Source organism: Vulpes vulpes, chromosome 12 (genome assembly GCF_048418805.1).
Source record: "Vulpes vulpes isolate BD-2025 chromosome 12, VulVul3, whole genome shotgun sequence".
NCBI classification, from domain to species: Eukaryota; Metazoa; Chordata; class Mammalia; order Carnivora; family Canidae; genus Vulpes; species Vulpes vulpes.
The window spans coordinates 4,383,108-4,402,598 of record NC_132791.1 but is presented as its reverse complement, the minus strand read 5'-3'; the positions used below and the strand labels follow the sequence as shown (position 1 = coordinate 4,402,598).

The 19,491-nt window shown below is 47.3% G+C and overlaps 1 protein-coding gene across 1 annotated transcript in view; it reads left to right on the top strand.

Annotated features, from left to right (window-relative positions):
• The window catches only part of PAPPA (pappalysin 1), a 235,756-nt gene that overhangs the window by 107,409 nt on the left and 108,856 nt on the right, over window positions 1-19,491 (top strand). The window contains exons 8-9 of the mRNA XM_072727537.1: window positions 640-768; window positions 5,749-5,840. Of these exons, the coding sequence (XP_072583638.1) occupies window positions 640-768; window positions 5,749-5,840 (221 nt within the window). The remainder of the gene's footprint in view (window positions 1-639; window positions 769-5,748; window positions 5,841-19,491) is intronic.

The window sequence follows — 19,491 nt, the reverse complement described above, 5'->3', positions numbered from 1 at the left end:
TGGTTTTGATTCTCAAATGAGAAAAATACATGGAGTGTGTGTAGTCCCAAGCCTGACACGCAGTTAATAGATGCTGCAATAGTTACTATTTTAGTTGAGGACGAGAGACAGAGAAGAGCAAGAAGTAGAGAGGAGGACAGTCGCCGAACGTACAGCATAAGGAAGGGGCTTGCCCACATGTAATGGGGCTTTGGTTCAGTTCCTACAATGAGAGGGGGAGATCAGACAATGCCTACCGAGCCTGGCATGGTACTTTCCCAGCTCTCTCTGTTTATCCCATTTAGTTTTCCTGAATGACATTCTCCTAAACACCTTCATTATGGGCCACCTACCATCCGATTCTTATCCACCAGGGTTATTATAAAGGTTAAATTAAAGCTACAAGTACCTAGTAATATTCACGGTTGTCTGTCATTTGATACTAGTTATTATTGCTGTACATTTTGGTGTGGTCCGTCATGCATAAGAGAGTGCCTGAACCACAGGAGACAATAAAAATTATTGGATAACTTAATGTGGGTGTGATTTCAAAAGTAAGCAAGACTGATAGCAGGTACTCAAGGGGATCAATTTTGTCTGCCCCCAGCATTGTGTCTGTATTGCTAATCACCTTTGTTAATAATCTTCTTCGTTTTCCAGGGATCTCAGCCTCGGCAGCACGTACCAGTACTGGGTCATCACCATTTCCGGAAGTGAAGAAAGTGAGCCATCACCTGCCGCCATATACATCCATGGAAGTGGCTACTGTGGCGATGGCATTATCCAGAAGTAAGTGGATGTGATTAAAGAAAGGGGAGGGAGTGATGCTAATGAGGTCAAGAGATGGTCGGGGTGCTGAATAGAAGGGCTTATGGGATACTCTTCAATGTGTGAGCTGTGAGTTACCAGCAGTCACCAGCAGTCTGCCAATTTGTCTGCAAGCAGTTTGCTGGCCTCAAAAGAGAAGCAGTGACTCTTTATCGAACACATATATTTTTCAAGTATGTGATACAATATATGATTCTGACAGAGCTGCCATTATGCACTTAGGACCAGCAGGCTCTTAATCGTAACTGTTTTATGTGTACTGCAAAGATTCTAGTTGTCTTTTCCATTCAGTTAACAGGACACAGTGCATCTAGGTCGAGACACTTTCACATTCCTTGCCGGTTGCCATTGAAATTTGTTAAAACTGCATACTTATTTGTCATTTCTGTCGTATCAGGTTATATTAACAATTTACAAAATGGGTTAAAGGCTCATAAAAATAACAAAATATTCTAACCCACTATAATGTAGAAACCATAAATAGTAAACAGTCCTCCAGAGTGAATACTGAATGTGAACATAAATAAGTGCAGGGAGGCAAATGAACCAGAAAGTGTAGACTCCGCACGAGCAGCCAAAAAGGAGAAGTGTGAGTAGAGAATATAAAGCTGCATGTCTACACCATAGATTTTATTGGGTCATCAGTCCATTTATCCCCTCGTCCACAGGGCGAGATAGTGCACAACTGTGAAATAGGGGCAAGAAGCCATCAAGGCTTTTGCATCGTTTTACAAAAATTTTTTAAAAAAGTAAACCTTTCAGTTTTTTTTCCTCTAAAATTGGCACAAAAATGTTTTCTGGCACGAAATGGAATAGTTTTGTCTCTAGAGGTGAAAAACAGACCAGACACCATTCACAGTTAAGTTTCTTATTGCTAAACTTGTGTTCCTTATTGCTAACGTGGTTGCAAGTTACACTATTGCTAAGAGACTTTTAAAACTACGGGCCGATTTAATGACAGCATCACACGTAGAGAGGGCAAACAAGCTATTGGCGAAATCCCTTCATTAAAGGGCGCTGTTGGGTGTCACATAATTTCTGTACAACGTGGAATGGCAGCGACTGTTTCTGTAGGGGGAGGGGTGCAGCAAGGAGAATGTTTCACAGTTGGATGAAACCGCTGATATGTAGACCATGAATCATAGGTGGAGTCCGTATGTGAAAGAGAAGTGCCAGATGACTCTTTCTTTCAGTTCATCATTGACTCTAGTGCTGGAGGGGAAGAGCAATTTAATTTGGTACCAGTGATCTCGAGGTATGTAATGTAAACTGGAAACCTGCTTTGGGATAAAGGGACCGGCCAGGAGCAGAGCAAGGGTAACACAGTTGTGCAAGTAAGGCGCTGCACCTGAATACCCCTCCCCACAGACAGCAGAAAGCAGCTTGCTTTCTGGTCATGACTTAGCGCTGAAGGAAAGGTTGAATGTTGCATGTGTGATCAGATGATGGCCAGCCTGTTACGTCTTCAAGTTGGCTGTGCAGAAAGATAGTACGCGCAAGCTTCCGCTACCCCACAGTCTGAAGTATATGAGCTGGTACAAGAGAGGTACTAATTCAAGTTGTTGGAATAAGAAATGACTTTTTTTTTTTTAATGTTGATACTGGTAAGGTCGGTAATGATTATTTGCACCATTTTAAGAGGCTTGCTAAAGTGACATATCTCAGGGATATATATTCATGTCTTAAATGTCTTGCAACTATAATTTCAAAGCTGTGAATTGTTAAGATTTTAATATTCAGGAGATAATATAAGGAATTTTAAGTGTTGAATGATGGTGCAAACCACCCGATTGCCAAGAATTTGACTTGTCAAGCATAGAAGATAAAGCTCCTCGTTTGTCAGAGGATGAAACTCATGGTGTGCCGTTGTCTATGTTTAAAATCCTATCCACATGCACCTAGCAAACTGAAGAGATAGCTTCTAGTGCTTCATATCACCCAGTCGGGGAAAGGAAAGCCATTGACCATTTTCCTCCACATTAAGACATCAGCTTCTGGCTCTTGACATAGCTGTTGTCTGAGGGAATTCTAAGCTACTGAACAAGGCAGTCTCCCGGGAGAGTGCCCCATCATTTGTGGGTCTAAGATTGAGCCGCGTATCCAGAATATCCAGGAAACACTTGCGGTCATTGCTGACAACCCATAATTGTGATTTGGGATTTTCTAATTCAGCGCAAAGAATATATATATATATAAAAAAAAAAAGAAAGAAAGAAACTAACCAGATGTGGAACCTGACCTACAACTCCGTCTGTCCATTTTGCAGCCAGATATAGATGTGTTGACAAAACACTGCAAACAACCTCGTTCTTCTTGCTGATGTAAAACTATTAATATTTTTAAATTTTTATTATTATTAATATAAGTAGTGTTTTCAATAAAGGTTTTTTTTTTTTTTAGTATTTTTATCTAGAATTCCTATTCCTATTCCACACAGATATCAAACACTTATTAAGTTACCAAATAGTTGTTGACATGCTTTGTAGAAAATTGAATGCAGCTTATGGATGGTTCCTTACACAGAAACAAACAAACAAACAAACAAACAAAAACTTGTAGGAAAAGGAGGAACGTCATCTTAGCTAATTGGATTTTCCGTGGGATGATTTGTGCCGATTCACTATGTATATTTAAGGGAATTTCCAAAGATATTCAGATAGGCTTCACACTTAATGAGGCCCCAGTGGATGAAAGCATTGGATGAATGTAATTATAATATTCCCAAATATTTATTGAGCCTCCATCATGCATGAGCATTGGGCTACATTATTATCTCCTTGGGTCCTTCCGACAACCATGTGAAATTGGTTCTATTCCTGCACTTTACGGAAGAGACAATTAATATGTACAAAGACTAAAGTGGTTTTCTCCAGCTTCCATGCCCAGTAAAGAGCAAAACCAAGATGTAAACCCAGGCCCATGTTCCATTGGATTCACCATTGCCTCGCTGTGTCACCAACAGCCCTGCAAACCTAACAAGTGAAAGGGGATCTTCATGCTCTCTGCTGTATCCCAGGCACTGTGCCAGGCACTGCAGATCTAGGATGGCAAAGACGGTCCCTTCCTTTGACATCTGAAAGCCTAGTATAGGGGGCTGTCAGGTAAACAGGCAAAGGCGGTCAGTTTGACAGGTGCCATGATAGATGGAGCCTGGTATCTTTGGACACAGAGAAGACGGCCACCCACTCCAGCTTGGGAGGTCAAGGAAGGTTTCTCAGAAGCTCTCTATGTAATGATAGATCTGCCAATCTAGAAGATATTTGTGGTGACACTCATGTTTTGCTTAAACCAATAGAACATACTGTTTGGGTGGTGAGGGAAGACGGGTTAGATGTGTTCTTTGTGGCTTTGGGAAACCAGCCCAGGTTAAAAAAAAAAAAATCTCTCCCTAGATAACCCATGAGATAGCTAAGAAACACAAGGCTGTCGCCAGTTTCCAACATTCAAGATTCACTAGCAGAGATTGGAAACATGGACCCAGCTTGGAATATGGACTTCTCTTGTCCTCAGCTCATGCATTTGCAGGCAGGAGAGCACTTGAGTGGCTCTTGAGAAATTCATGCAATGGCCCAGCCATCTTAAGGATTGATTGCAAAGCACCATTCTGCTACTCTGACACCTCCTAAAGGCAACAAACATCTCCCAGTGTTAATTGCCCCGGTGAAGGGAAAAGTCTGAGGCCTCTTCCATGCTGTGACAGGTCCCAGCTGGTCTCTGGGGAGGGAGGGACAGCTGCCACACACTTGCAGTGACCTCCCTGAACTGAGTGGGAAAGAGAACCCTGATTCCCTGAGCATCTACTATATGTCATACACCATGTCAGTCGCATTAAGTTCCATTCCATTCCTGCACCAGCTCTAAGGAGCAAGTATGTTTATCTCTATTTGAACCTGTGGCAAAACTGACACTCAGCATCTAGAATAGCACTCTCCAGGATTTTTCTGCAGTGGTGGAAACATAGTCTGTGCTGTCTGGTCCAGTAGCCGCTAGCTACATGCTACACACAGCTATCGAGGGCTTGAAATGTGGTAACTGCGACTAAGGAATGGAACTGCAAATGATTTTTAGTCTTAATTGATTTAGATGGCCTGATAGAGATTAGGTGACTTGTCTGAGATCACACAGCTGGTTTGAAATAAGGGGGTCTACACCCAAATTTTCTGTTCTCCAAGGATGAGAATTTTCCAGTTAATGACAATCCATTCTGTCTTTCAGCTCTTTCTCCTCCTTCTCCTCTCCTCGGTCCAATTCAGAGCGCATCGCTCATTTCCTGTCCATCCCAATCTCGGCAGAACAACCCTGGGGTGATAGAAATAATCTTAAGACACAAAACAAAATGAACAATCAAGAGGAGACACTTTTATTTCCTAGCTGTATAGTTCCCATGGGCCTTGGAGTTCCTGACACCGTGAAACGAACCACCCAATGGAAAGAGCCATACTTTCTGGTGAAAGGCAGACCAGACCCAAAAATGTGACTGGGGAAAAAAATCTTTATTATTAAATTCACTGTGGGGAACAGGGAGGAGAGTAAGGTAAAGCATAGTGAGGAACATAATTTATATTTCAGAAGCTCAGGAATTTCCTTTAAATCCACTATTTTAAAATGGTATCGAGATCTCCCAGACACAGGGGAGCAAGGTTGGTTCCTACATGCCTTCATCCATTCCTTTCTCCCATCTGACCTAACTCATAAGATCCCAGAGAATGGGTCTGAAGCAGATACTCTGCTTCATCATGGGAAGCACAAAATAAGGCAAGGTTAATAGGATCTTCCACGTTTATATCTTTATACATCTTGTTTTGAAGAAAAAGAAATGGACACTCAGGGTAAGGGACTTGCCTAAGGCCTCTTGTTCATGGCCCCGGGAGGGACCTTCCCATGTCCAACTGTGGTTCTGAAGCTGCTCTGACCAATCTCCCTTCTGTACCTGGTTTGCAGAAGCCAAGGTGAAGAATGTGATGACATGAATAAACTCAATGGTGACGGCTGCTCCCTCTTCTGCCGACAGGAAGACTCCTTCAATTGCATTGGTAAGTGTGTGTCATTCCTTTGGGCTTAGCTGGAGGAGGGGACCCTGCGGAATCATCCCTTCAAGAAGAGCGGTCATGAGGACCAATATTTACTGGGTGCCTCCACTGGGCCAGACCTCATTGGGGGCACTCGGGAATACAGCAATAGGAAGCAAATAAAAATGGGACCCACGCCCCTACCCTCACGGAGCTTCTGTTTCCACACGTGACAGCGGTGGCTGCCCGTAACTCGTTTTCAGGCTAGCGTCGTCCTACTTACGTTGTAGCTCTTCTTCATTCCAGCTCTCCAGGACGGTTATTAGGATAGATTCTTAAGGATTTTATTCTCCCTTTCGAGATGAATAAAGTCAGAAGCCAGAGAGTGATTATGAGAGTTGTCCAGAACCTCATGGCTTAGAAGTGATTAAAGACAGAACCAGGACTCGAACCTGATTTTCTCTGATTCTTAAGCACACACGGAGCTCCTGCCACTGCTGCACAACCTGCAGCCGAGATCTGGGAACCACTGTGGTCCCCGTCGCACACTCAGAACCTCGGGCAGTCTCTCTGACGCGAGGGTGGAGGAGTAGCAGACCAGCTTGTGTTTAGAAAGCAAACGTCCTTTTCCCACCTTTACTGAGTCAGATGGGAAATTTGTTTTCCTCTGGCTTCTCTAGGAGTCTGGCTGGTCTTGTTGTTACAGCCCCACTTGGGAGGCCCTGGCCAGCCCGGGGCTGGTAAACAGACAGGGGTTGGGGGGCAGGGATGGAATTTTGAGCTGGCTCAGATGAGATCATACTTCCTTTAAGATGCAAATCGATACCTGAAGATCAAAGGTCCCCTGGCTAATCCCCTGGGCTGGAGGTGAAAACTAATCACAATTCATTTGCAAGTACAAAAGACAGAGGTGCTCTATCTGAAGAGGGAAGGGGATGAGGGGATGAAACTGAGGGGATGAAAACATTGGTGGGAAGATTTCTCACTGAAAGGCAATTTTCGAGGAAGACTAAAGGGAAGGAAATGTCATTGGGTCCTCACATTTGCAGTGTGTTACAGGGGGCACATTTAGACCTTCCTTTCGGGGGGCAGGGGGCTTCTGAGCACTGTGAGCTCTTCACCATGTATCACTCACCCTTAGTCCATTCTCAGCAGACACGGATTGAGCACCTACTATCTCCTTGGCACCAAGTAGGGGCTCAGCAACACAATAAGAGGTGTCCCACAGCTAACCATGGATGGAAAAGAGGAGGACTTAGAGGAAGCAAGGAAAGACAGAAGAGGAATTTCCAGGCAGGACCTTGGGTTTTTAAATGACAGAAGGTTGTTTTCTTTGCTCTGTGGATTTGGGCCTGGCCCATGGTAAAAACCTGATGTTAGCCTAGTGGTATGGCTGAAGGAGCCTGAGCCGAAAATCAGAAAAACCAGGCTCTAGTCCTCATTGCGCCGAGAACTTGCCAAGTTCACACTGGCCAAGCTGCTTCCCTCGCCTGGGCTTCCATTTTCCTGGTGTAAACTTCAAAGGATTGGGTTAGGTGTTCTCTAAAGGCCTTGTCTGCACTTGACTTGTGTGATTTCCAAAGTGTGTGGCTATTTCCCTTACCCATGAGCTACTTGCCTTTGTCGTCATCCTCGTGACACCAGCATCACTCCCAGAGAATGCTGGAAAGTATCTACCTGTTTTACTCACACTAAGGGTGCATGTAACTTAAGAGCCTCTGGAAGGAAGGGAGGATGTGGGGAAGGCTAGGTAGGATATGGTACCCTAAAAGAGATGCTTGGAGGGGATGAAGTCGTACTGGAACTCGGCATACTTGTGACTTTACTTATATTGTCTATGGCTGTTTTCCTGCTACAAACTATTGAGCAGGTGCAGCAGAGACCCTATGTCCCAAAGAGCCTAAAATATTTCCGAATCTGGTCTTTTACAGGCCTTTGCTGACCCCTGGCTCATAGGTTTGAAGTCTTTGATACTCTTGGTTATTGGAGCCTGGCACAGACAGGAGGTGACAGTTATGACATTCTTAAAAAAAGAAAAGAACTGAATTTTAAGCATATGGTGGTGGGGCTTGGGAAGCTCTTAGAAAGTAGCGCTGGACAGCAAGTCCAGTCTTAGTGTGCCTCCCCACCCCCTGGGGCTTAAAATCTCCACCTCCACTTTAGCCAGAATGACTGTTTTGGACTAGTTCAGTGATTTTCAAACTATGTTAACTGAGAGGCTTAAGAGGAAAGAGGTGACGATGAGGGAGGTGCCAAGAAGGTGAGACCCGGACCCTCATAGATCCACTTTATACACTGTTATTCTCTACTAGATTCTGAGTACTCTGGTGGTGATGATGATATTTGTTGAATTTCCGTTGTATACCAAGCACATGTATAAACTCTCATTTTCATAACAACCTCTTATGGTCCTGCTTTTGCACAAGATGAAGCTGAAGCATGAGAAGTGAACCAAGGATATGCAGTTAAATGGTAGAACCAGGACACAGACCCAGAGAGTCTGACTTCAGACTGCAAAAAATAGTAAGAAAATAAAATTAAAAAAAAAAAAGGCAGCACTTGGTCTTTTAGGGCTTTGAGGGTGAATGAGGAACACACTGCTCTAGAACAGTTCATCTAGTGAATTAATGGACTGGGATCCATTGTCAGTGGTGTGGATGGTGTCCAGGGAAGGCTCTGTTACCTGGTATGTTGAATATGGTTTGCATTAGAGGAACAACTTCAGCAATACCCCCACCCTCACCAATTAGAATTCCATCATAGAGACTCGGTGAGACACAGGACATTCCAAGAATTAAGGAGCCTATCCAGAGATCCCAGCTCCCAGGAACTACCTTCCAAGGGCAAACTCCATGCCTTTGAGTCTAGAAAACCATCTCCCCTTAAGAACAGCTTGAAGAGTAGACAGTGAATCTTTGGCTCCCACCAAATCCAGCTTCAGTGAGTCAGAGAAATGGCACTGGAGTGTGGGAGGCTTTGCTGAGATGGACTGGTTTCATCATTATGTTTGTCAAGACAGTGGCCAAGAGAACTGGCCTGAGTGAGACTGACTTGGGCTCGTACCATGGCTTAGACGTGCAACCGTAGCCAAACATCAGTATTCTCATCCAGAAAATGGTGAAAGTCCCGAGACTCAACTATGGAAGATATGTATCAATATTTTGGATGCTTATTATTTGAATCTCCTTCCTGGATTTAGGAAATAACTCTCCTTGATATAATAATGACGAAACAGAGAGCCCAAGCCCTGCAAGTTGAAAATCCAAAAGTCTCCTTCCCCCACTCCCCTCTACACCTTGAGTGTGGGCACAAGAGCTACACTTCCCCTCAACCTATACGTTTCTGAAACACCAGTGAACAGCATGTGGCATTAGTGCTAAAGTGACCATGTTCTGATATCTTCACAAAGACCAGTCCTGGCACCTAATCTTGAGCTTCGACTCGGGCTTTGGAGTGTGCAAGCCTGGCTCTCCAGCCCTCCCAGAGAGAGTTCTATAACTATCCAGTATTGCCTGAATAGATTCTATTTGTTCGCTCGTTTTGCTTAAGTTGGCCAACGATGGTTTCTGTTGATTGTCACTTAGAATCCTGACTGAAAATTGTTGTCATAAGAGACTATGAGGTTCAGCCCCATTCCTAGCAAGTTGGATGTGTTTGATGTACATTAGCTATTACTTGTGTCAGTGTGGGTAGGGGTGGGGGGTGAGGGTGCAACCACCATTGACGATCACCAATGGGATTGTCAGGTGGGATGTCCTGTGTCCCACACCTTTCTTTAGTGTGAGCCTCTGGGAGGGCTCTTATATCCAGATGAGGGACCTAAGACCTATTATGATGCCTTAACCTGGCCAAGGTAACATAGCTCATAGAGATGTGATCCCATCTTAGACTGAGCACAGACCCCCTGTTTTGTCTACTCTACTACTCTGCTACTCCCTGCCTTCCTTCCTTCTTCCTTTCTCTTCTCTTCTGTATTTTATTATTATTATTATTATTATTATTATTATTATTATTATTATTAATTTTGTCAATGGCCATTGAGTAGGTCCAGTGTTTTCCCTGGGTTTGGTGACACCAGTGTGAGGGTGGGTGACAGATTTATGGTGGCATTCCCATTCACTTTTCAGAAGCCCACACGTCCGGAAGTATTCCCAAGGTGCCAATGTGTTATTATGCAACACCCCGGGACTGCCCTTTCCTACTTTCCCACCCCAGCGCCCTCATCCCCCAGCACATAATAAGTTGCTTGTTAAAAGGAACACCACCCACAAGACCTCTTAGGCAATGCAGGCTGCATCCCCAGCAATGTGGAAATTATCTTGTCCTTCCCCTTTTTAAAAAGCATAACATACACCAGGCCTTAGGTTTCAGTTAAAAAAAATGTGGTATCAGTAAAATGATAACTCCCCACCGCACACCACCACCGCCACCCCCCCCCCCCCCCCAGGCACTGGCTGGAGGCTTTGTTCAGCAGCGCTGGGAATTCTCTTCCTACAGCACTGAGTCATAAACTACAGACAGGCTGCTGATAAAAGCCGAAGGAGGGAAGGTAATGCTCAAGTGAGACAAAACGTGAAGCATCCCCAGAAGGGGCTCTACTTAGTGACACATCTGAAGCCAGTGCTGGAAATGAGCTACGTTCTGAGATGACCCACAGCCCCTTACAGGAGATGCAACATGGAGGACTCAGGCTCCGTTTTGATTTACTGCCCTGCATCCCTCGGGATGGCTGGTCCCAGGGGTGACTTTAGATGTGGGGCCTGCGCTGCAGCTAAGCATCCAGGAGCCTCCGTTTCCCCCTCTGTGATGTGAGAGCCAACGGGCTGAGGGCTCTAAGGCTTCTTGTCCTGTCTGACCCTGGGGCATCCTCCACATGTCATTTACTTGAAGGCTTTGGGGTTTCAAATCCTACTTGATGCTGATAGATGGTTAGGAAAAAGAAGCCCACAGACCCCCACGTTGTCATCCCCGTGGGTCTGTTTTTCCCGATTCTTCCTCTGCTCCCCACCACTGTGGGACTGCCATTGTCTCTGGTCCCTGACATAGCATCTCCAGCCCTGTCCCAGAGCCAGGGCCCTAACTCAATTATCTGCAAGGCGGCTGAGGCGGAGGAGGGGACACCCATCCTCCTCCTCCCCCCACCCCAGTCCCTGGGAGGGGCGGGGGTCACAGAGCCTTGTGGCCCCCATGTCAGGCCGCCCTGGCCTGCTCTGAGCCAAGGCGAGAAAGGAAAACAAGAAGATGAATCGCCACGTCTTCTCGGTGGATGTTCTAATGATACTTTAGAACAACAGTGACTAAAAAGAAAAACAGCATCTGGTTGGGGGGAGGGGAGTGGAAGGAGGAGAAGAATGGGCTCTGCTGGGAGTTGCATTTATTATTATTTTTCTTTCTAACAAAGTGAAATCATAATAAGGCGATCCACCTCTCACCTTACTAAAGCATTAAAATTAAACAAACAAACAAACAAACAACAACAAAATAAAACCTTCTCCCAGATGCGTGTACTCCTTCGGACCTCCCTCGGTGGGAAGCGTGACGGCCACCACACCACCTCCCTGAAACACGGCTCCCGGTGACTCGAAGTCGTGCTTTGAGAAGAAGAGAGAACCATTAGCAGTAGCCGCGGTGGGGCGGGGGGGATAAAGGCATGAGGGTGGTCACCTGTCCGCCAGCCTGGGTGGCACCCTTAGCACTGGCATGATGCCACATGGCCCGGTGACTACACACCTGGATTCTGGGTGACAAGCCTAGCCCAGCCACTTTGTAATCTGAGTTTCCGTTTTCTCATGAGTAAGATGGGTTAGTAATAGACCCTACCTCGTATGGCTGTTGTGAGGCCGACACGAGCTCATACATGTCAAGCATTTTAAAACAGTGGCCCCCGGTCAGTGTTATGTGTCTGCCACTGCTGTATTATTATTGTTCTTATTCGTACCATGGATCCAGAGGGTGTATCAATCCACCCAGGAATCCTATGACATAAGTGATGTCGTTATCCCAGTTTCCTAGAAGAGAGACTCTGAGGTTCAGAGAGGTTAAGTAACTTGCCCAAGGTCCCTCAGTCAGAAATAGCAGGGGAGGGGTTCAAGGTCCTGCCGGACAGGGTCTGAACACCGAAGCATGAAGTCGTGTCATTTTGTAGGCACCCGACTGTACTAAGTGTTAAGAACCCCCTTTCTGAGTACTTCTGTGCTAAGAACTCTTTTCGCAAGTGACGTCACTCATTTTCTCATCAACTCTGCGCATTCAGGCTCATAATGCCCGTTTTGCTGACGAGGAGACAGAGGTATTGAGGGTTTCAGTGGCTCGTCCGTCCTAAGTCATCCAGCCTAGTGGGTCAGAAAAGGAGGCCTCAGACCCCATCTGCCTGCCTCTAAAGACCATGTCCAGTCTCCCAGTGAACTCCCCAGGAGCAGTAGACAGACTTTCCCACTGTTTCTGCTCTGGTGCCATTGGCGCACAGCAGGAAGTGAAAGTGTAGGCGCAGGTCCTTCTGTGCCTTTTTCATGAGTCATGAAAACTACAACTTTCAGTTATTATCACCCTATAAACATTCCACTGCATAAACCCCATGCCCCCGACAAAGGGCCCTCCTGTGTTTTGGGCTGTATTTTCATTTTTAAGAGCTCACCCTCCATTGACAGTAGCCACATTGTTTTTTAGCTTAGGAGGACTTTGACACTTAATCCTGTTGTCAGGGCAACGTGGTAGGGACAGAGGAGCCTGAGTTCAAATGTCTAGTGGTTGTACATACGCCCTGCGTCACCCTGGGCATCTGCCATCCTCTCTCTGGGTCTCAGTGTCCTTTCTGGAAAATGGGCATGATTATAACCCCCCAGTTCTGTTTAGAGGAAGGTGGAAGTAATGTCCACAGGGTGTTTAGGGCAATGCATGGCAGTTAGTGGATGCCCCACGATGGGGCACAGAAGTTAATGCCACGTCCTCCTCCCCTTCCTCACTCCCACGTCAGAAGTGACTGATACAAAGGCCTAGGGTCCAGCCTGGGGGGGAGGGAAAAGTGGTCCTGAGCCTGAGCCTGCTGTAAAAATGCGGTGGTCCCTTTTGCAAAGTGAGTGAGCCCCCTTGATCTCAGCTTCCCCAGCTATGAGGTGAGAGGGTGAGCTAGATGAGCTCCCAGGGCCCTTTCAACTCTGACTTCCAGAATTTAAATCCCAGATCATTATTGTTTTTAAACTGTGCATTTTAAAAGAAATGAGGGCTTGGGGAGGAGAAAGGAATTCCTTTAACCCACAGGGTCAAAGGGGGTCACTGAGGGGACAAAGGAGCAGGAAAGGAAGGCGATGGGGCGGAAGGCTGCCGTGAGGAGCAGGACCTAGAAGATCTGAAGTCCTCGACCGGGAGGTCTGATGGACGCATTCAAACGCCCCGAGTCGAGTCAGCACCGGTTAGGATCAAGCTGGCCATCCAGCCTCAGACCTCGGCTTGCCACCTCCTTTGGAAACCCGGGAGGCCTACCCCACAGAGAGGCCGGGCTGGAATGAAAAGAAACAGGACGGCTCTGACGCCAGAAGGGAGGAATTCTAGCCCTCAGCCCAGGTCGGCTTCCTGACTCGCAGGGAGGGGTCAGGCTCCTAAGGGCTTGGAGCTTGCCTGAATTTGAGGAATCAACACCACACTTTGATGTGAGCCTTTGAAAGGCAGCCTGACTCCAAGGCAGGTGAATCTGGGTAGCCAAGAACAAGGGCTTCTTTATGGCCTTTAAAGTGACCAGAGACCTGCCCACGCGCACACACACGTGTCTTGCTGTGCATCCGTGCCCGACGTGGCCGAGGTAGCTGGGGGGAGAGAGGGAGGCCTGGGGGGCCAGGTGTCAGGGTATTTTCCTCACTGCTGGCTCTCTGCTCTTTCTTGGGGACCGTGTTGTGTTGGAAGAGACACTTAATATTCATGAGCTGTGATCTCCACTTGAAGGGAGTGCCCTGGGGGAAATTGAAATATTAAGCAAGTGAGGGATATAGACCTAATTGTATCCTCCTTTTCTTTTTGGACAGAGAAGTCATGTGCTTAAAATAAAATGATGGATGGGCAGTCAGGATTGTGTGAAAGCCCCAGTGCTGTAGCCTGCAGAATAAATCAGCTCTAACTTATGCAGTCAGAACCAGGCGGAGGATGGTGCAAGCTGGCCGCTGGGTCACATCGTGTCATTCATTCCCACATTTCCTGATGCCTGCTGTGTGCCCAGCCCTGTGCTAGTTGCAAGGGGACAAGGAAGCAGGAGCAAGAAAGCCCAGAGAAATGACACTAATGACTATTTGAATGTAATTGTTGGAAGGGCCAGTAAGTGGACATACTTGGAAGTACGTAAACGAAGGGCCTCCTTTATATCAGACAGGAGTCAGGAAAGGCCTCCTTCGGGACACCTACATTTAAGCTCAGACTCGATGATTGAATAGAAAATGGACAAATTAGGGAGATGTAGGGCAGGGTGATAGAGTGAGGACTGCAAGAAGTTTGGACTAGTAGACAGGAAAGGGCTTACAAGGCTGTCGGAGAAAGGCAGCGTAGCCAGACAGGAGGGAGGGAGGGAGGGAGGGAGGGAGGGAGGGAGGGAGGGAGGTGAGGCTGGAGTCCTGCAAGTTCTCCTCTGTTAGACCTCCGTGAGGCTGTCACTCCTGGTCTGACATTCCATGCCAAGCCCTGGCATGCCATGCCAAGCATGATGGGCCAAATGCGTGCTTACATAGATCAGGGGTCAGCAACCTGCTGCCCTTGGCCAGACCCAACCTGCTAACCATCTGGGGACATACAGTTTCATTGAAACCCATTTGTGCTCCTTGGGTTAGATATTTGCCAATACAAAAACATGGTTGAGTAGTTCCGATGGAGACCTTGGAGGGCCCACGAAGTCAAAATAGTTACTGTCTGGCCCCGTACAGAAAAAGTTGACATCCTACCGTTGGCATAGATGGATGAGTATATAGGTGGGTTAAGTAGCAGCCACTTGGGGAGATCAAGGCACAGAAGAGTTGAAGAGGCGAGTGTATTGCCTTTGCATCTTGCTCCTGGGGCCTTAGAAGCTTAGCTGTAATTGTATCGATCCCCCACATTTTCCCGTTACAGTTTCCCTCACCTTTCACAGAAGAAGTTACCCCGTCCATTCTTGTGTCCCCAGCGTTCAGCTTCAGCGGGTCATTAACGGATGTGCTGCGTGAAATGACACTCGGTGGCAGGAAAGAGGGCCCAGAGGAGCCCAAACTGCTCACCGCCTAAAGGCAGCATCCAGGATCCTCCTGGGGCCTCAGAAGGGAGTGTGTTGATATTTATGGAGAATCTATTCTGCGGTCTCATTGCAAACCCACAACGCCCCCGTCAGCCAGGCATTATTATCACCACTCTCCAGATGACACAACAGAGCCCCCAAATGTTTAAGTGACTTTTGAGAAACTGGCCTTCGTTCAGTAAATATTTAGTGAGCTGGAAAACCACTACATGGGGAAAGGAGCCTTCGGGTGTGCTCCATCCCATGCCTGCTGGTGGCCGCGCAGCCCGCCCAACCTCCTCTTTGGGTCTCCAGGAGGCTGTCGGAAGGCGTGGGACCATTGCTCCCGTTTTACACAAGGTGAGCACGAAGCTCAGGTAGGTGAAGTGACTTTGTCCAAAGCAGGTGATCCTTAAACTGCAGAGCTGGGATTTGATCCAAGATCTGCCCAGCTCCACAAGTAGAGGAGCGGAGGCTCCAAAACACTAGGCCTTCAAAAACCATTAGGAGAGGCAAGATATGTCATCGTCCCTGACAGTAGACATCGTAGTAGAAATAGCTCGTGATTAATTTTATTCGTTTCATTAATTTCATGCTTTTTCTCTATTAACTCCTTTGATTAATTGCATTGACCCTCTGTGGGAGTGTTAATATTGTGCTGGCTAAAGATGGCTGGATAAGGAAAAAGCACAGAGATGTCAAGTAATTTACTCGAGGCTTCCAGTAAGGGGGAAGTCTGGCTCTTAAGCCCTCAGGCTGAACTATTAATTTACGCTACCTCTTGATCATTAAGGTTATCTAATAAAATGTGTCCTCTCAAGAGCTGAACAGCCAGCCAGCAAACAGATAATGAGAAGGGGAAACAATGCGCCCAGCAAAGGAATATTCACATAACAAAAGGATCCCAGGGTCTCTTTAAGAAACACTGTCTGAAGTGTTTGTTTACAGATCATTAAATACTTAACAGAGGGAGAAACTAAAAGCGACTTTCTTTTGGCTGCTACTGATTAAGTACTGAGAATAAATTAAGATAAAGTAAATCTGAAATTTAAATAATTTTTTAAGGGATTGGGTTTTCTATTTTCGTTTGCCAGACAGAAAGATAAAACACTCCATGCCCGGGGTCTGGCTAAGGTTACCATCTCCCCCCACACCAGGCAGCAGCAGCCACAGGGGTCCCTCGAAGTCAGCTGGAAGCCAATGTGACCAATCTCACGCTGGTCTCTGTCTATATTAAGCACCTGCTGCATGCAAAGCTGTTTGCTAGGTAGGATGCAGATGGGCGTGACAAATGGCAGCACAAGTCCTTCACTGGGGGACTTCAGAAGACAGAATCCTTAAGGATGTGCCAGGACTGATAGGAGGCAACTGCAGGAGGACTTTGAAAGCCCCCTGGTGTGGGGGTGGGGGGGTGGGGGTGGGTCTGTGAACACTACCAAGGCACCTTGGCTCAGGAAGACCAGGTGCACAGCTCTGCTGCTATAAAGGTCCAGAACGAGGGTTCTTTGGGGGCTACAATGAGTAAAGTGATTCCAAAAAAAGTCTACGGGGGGGGGGGGGGGAGGCACAAGATAGGTGGGTGTCTGAGTGCTATTCTGCAGCAAGGAGTGGTTTCTAGGCAGAAGCCTGCTGTGCCAGGAGCAGTGTTGTAAGACCAACCTCCCCTCAGTGGGATGCTCTTCAAGGGCCAACAAAGTACTCTTGGCAAACTGACCTGAAGAGAAATCAGAGGGATTTTGGCTTTCAACACCGGTCAGAAATCCAGCCCAAATTATCCATAAGATTGAACTACCCTTCCAGCCACTGTTGGCAGGGCTGCAAAAGGTCCTGGCTGGGGCCGATCCCTCAGTTCAGGAGCCCAAAACCACGCATAGAACTTGGGTTCAGGCTCATTACCCATGTGAGGGCTGCACAAGCATCTTCCACCTCTCTACTTTCCCATCTGTCTGGGTGCCTTTTGCCAAGAGCACTCCTACATGGGGAGAGAGGCTGAGAAAGAGAAGCTGGTTGACCTGCCCTAAGAGCACAGGGGACCACTTCTCTGCTCCAGGCTCCATCCCCCAAGCATCCTTTTCCATCCGTGAGATGGGAGTGCTGTTCTTCCCTTCACAGGGTAGCTAGGATACTTCCTTTCTTTCCTTTGTGAATTTATCCATCACGGAGTTGTTGAGCGTGTCTTGCGTGTCAGGTCAATGCTAGGCACTGAAGATGCCAGTTCTGCTGTGCTTGGGATGGTCGGTTCCTTGTCCTTCAGAAAGCGCTCAATAAATGTCAGTTATTATGACTGTTAATCATCTAGTTCTATGAGTAGTGAACGCCCAGTCCCTGGAAGAGATCAAGCGGAAAGTTAAGAATCTTGACTCCGGGAAGCCATAAAGGGGATTCCATTCCATAGCATGATTAACAGACATAGTTCAGTGTGTTTCTCCCCTAACTTATCTGGCTCTTTCTTGAAGTTTTGAAGCTTCCAGTTTTCCTTACCCCCTCTGGCCACACCTACACAGACCTTCTGCTCACCCTTTAAAATATTGGTGCTCGCCAAAGTCCCCAAAGGAGCTACTTCTCATACTGCACTTTCTCCCTAAGCTCATCATTCAAAGCCAAAGACCGCCCCCCCCCACCCCAAATCTCTGTCTTGAGTCTGGGCTTTTCTCTTGACCTGTGTATGGACTTACATACCCAGTTGCTCTCATTGGATGCCCCACAGGCACTCAAACTCAACACATTAGATAGCGAACATACCAATTGATTTTCTCCCCAGACCCGCTGCAACTCCTGTTTTTCTGTCTCAACTGGTGGCGCCACCAGCCAACCAGATATTTCCGCTAGAAGCTTGGAAAACATCCTTAAGTCTCCCCTCCCTGTCATTTCTCACATCCAGAGGATCACCACCATGTGCATTTTACTTTGAGAACTAACCCCCACCCCAAATCAACCTCGCTTTCCCTCTTCCTGCCTTCCTTGCTCTACCTGAGTCCCCTCCAGCTCCCGCGCAGACTTTTGCAGGAAAATTCCAGCAGATCCCAGGTTACCCACCAGGGCTTGCCCTCACCGACCCTCCCCTGTAGCGAGAGAGCACGGCTTCCTAAAATGCAAACATCATTTTGTCACTCTCCATTTGAAAAGGCGGGTGCCCTTGAGATCGATCCAAATCCCTTACTGTGGCATTCAAGGTCTGAAGCTGGCCTTTGCACTTCACACTCCAAGATCTTTTGTGTTTCATCTGCTAGGCTGTTTCCAGCTCCATCCATTTGCTTGCAGAGACTGGCATGTATCCCCACCACCCAGTCCTAGGACCCCTCCGAGACCCAGCCCAGTGTAACCTCCCAAGAATCGCCTTCTCGAATCTGGGTAACCCTCGGGGCTCTGTGTGTGTGGTGGATGGGAGGCCCTCCTCTCTGCTCAGGACAAAATACTGTGTCCGCAGTGATTGACTTACTTGTTCCCGTCACCAGGCTCTGGGCCCCTGGAGTGTTGGGATCCAGTGTCATTCATCCAACTCCCCAGAATTCAGTCCTGGATCTGGCAAGTAATTTCTGGCTCAGTAAATACAGAATAAATGAGTGAAGGAAGGCCGTGTTTCTTAGCAGACAGTTTTACTATTCAGGCAGCAAAGCGTAGTAGAGCTTTGTTGGTCTTTAGAGGCAGCCCAGCCCCAGTTTCAATCACAGGCTCGTCTGCCTTCTAGGGGGTCCTCTCCGGCGCGGTGTCTCACTGTGATGGTTTTGTGCCCTGGCCCGGAGCCAGTTGCTAGTGTTCAGATCCCCTTTCTGCCTCAAAAGTGGGGTGGGGGCTACTTTAGTTTCCTCATCTATAAGGGGACCACATCACAGGACTGACACTTGCCACAGAGCTGCAAAGCACCATACAGGTGTTTGCCCATAATGTTCTTTTGAGCCTCTTTTTCCCTTGGTACAAAGGAGAGAAGGGCTAGGGGGCAGCCCTCTTTCTCCATCTCATTGCTGAGGACGGCCCTAACTCTTTGACAAGGTCCAAGCGTTTTAGAACCTCGGCAGAAGGGATGGGCTGACCCAGGGCCTTTGGTGGTTACTTAGATCCCTCTTCCCCCTCCCACAGGACTGCCTGATAACCCCGAACTGAGCTGCTTTTCAAAACCCAGTCCCAGTGCCCGCCAGAGCTTCCTTTTTGGGAGGGAGCCTGATTCACTAGTAGCTGGAAAGGACTGCAGGTAGGCCACCCCCCAGGCAGAGAATTCAAAGGGAAGTGGATAGCTGTGTAAATAGCTCGGCTTTACGGGGGCATTTAAGCCGGTGCTCCTTGTTAAGGAAATTGATGGCTTTGTAAGCACTGCCTCTGAAGGGAGTACTTGAGTTGAAGCCTCCCCATCTGTCCTCGTAAATTCCCTAATGGACTGTGGGCCCGGAGGCTGGGCCCCGGTGTGTTCAATCACCTGCCAACAAAAACTCAGATTCCACTTTAAAAAAAAAAATT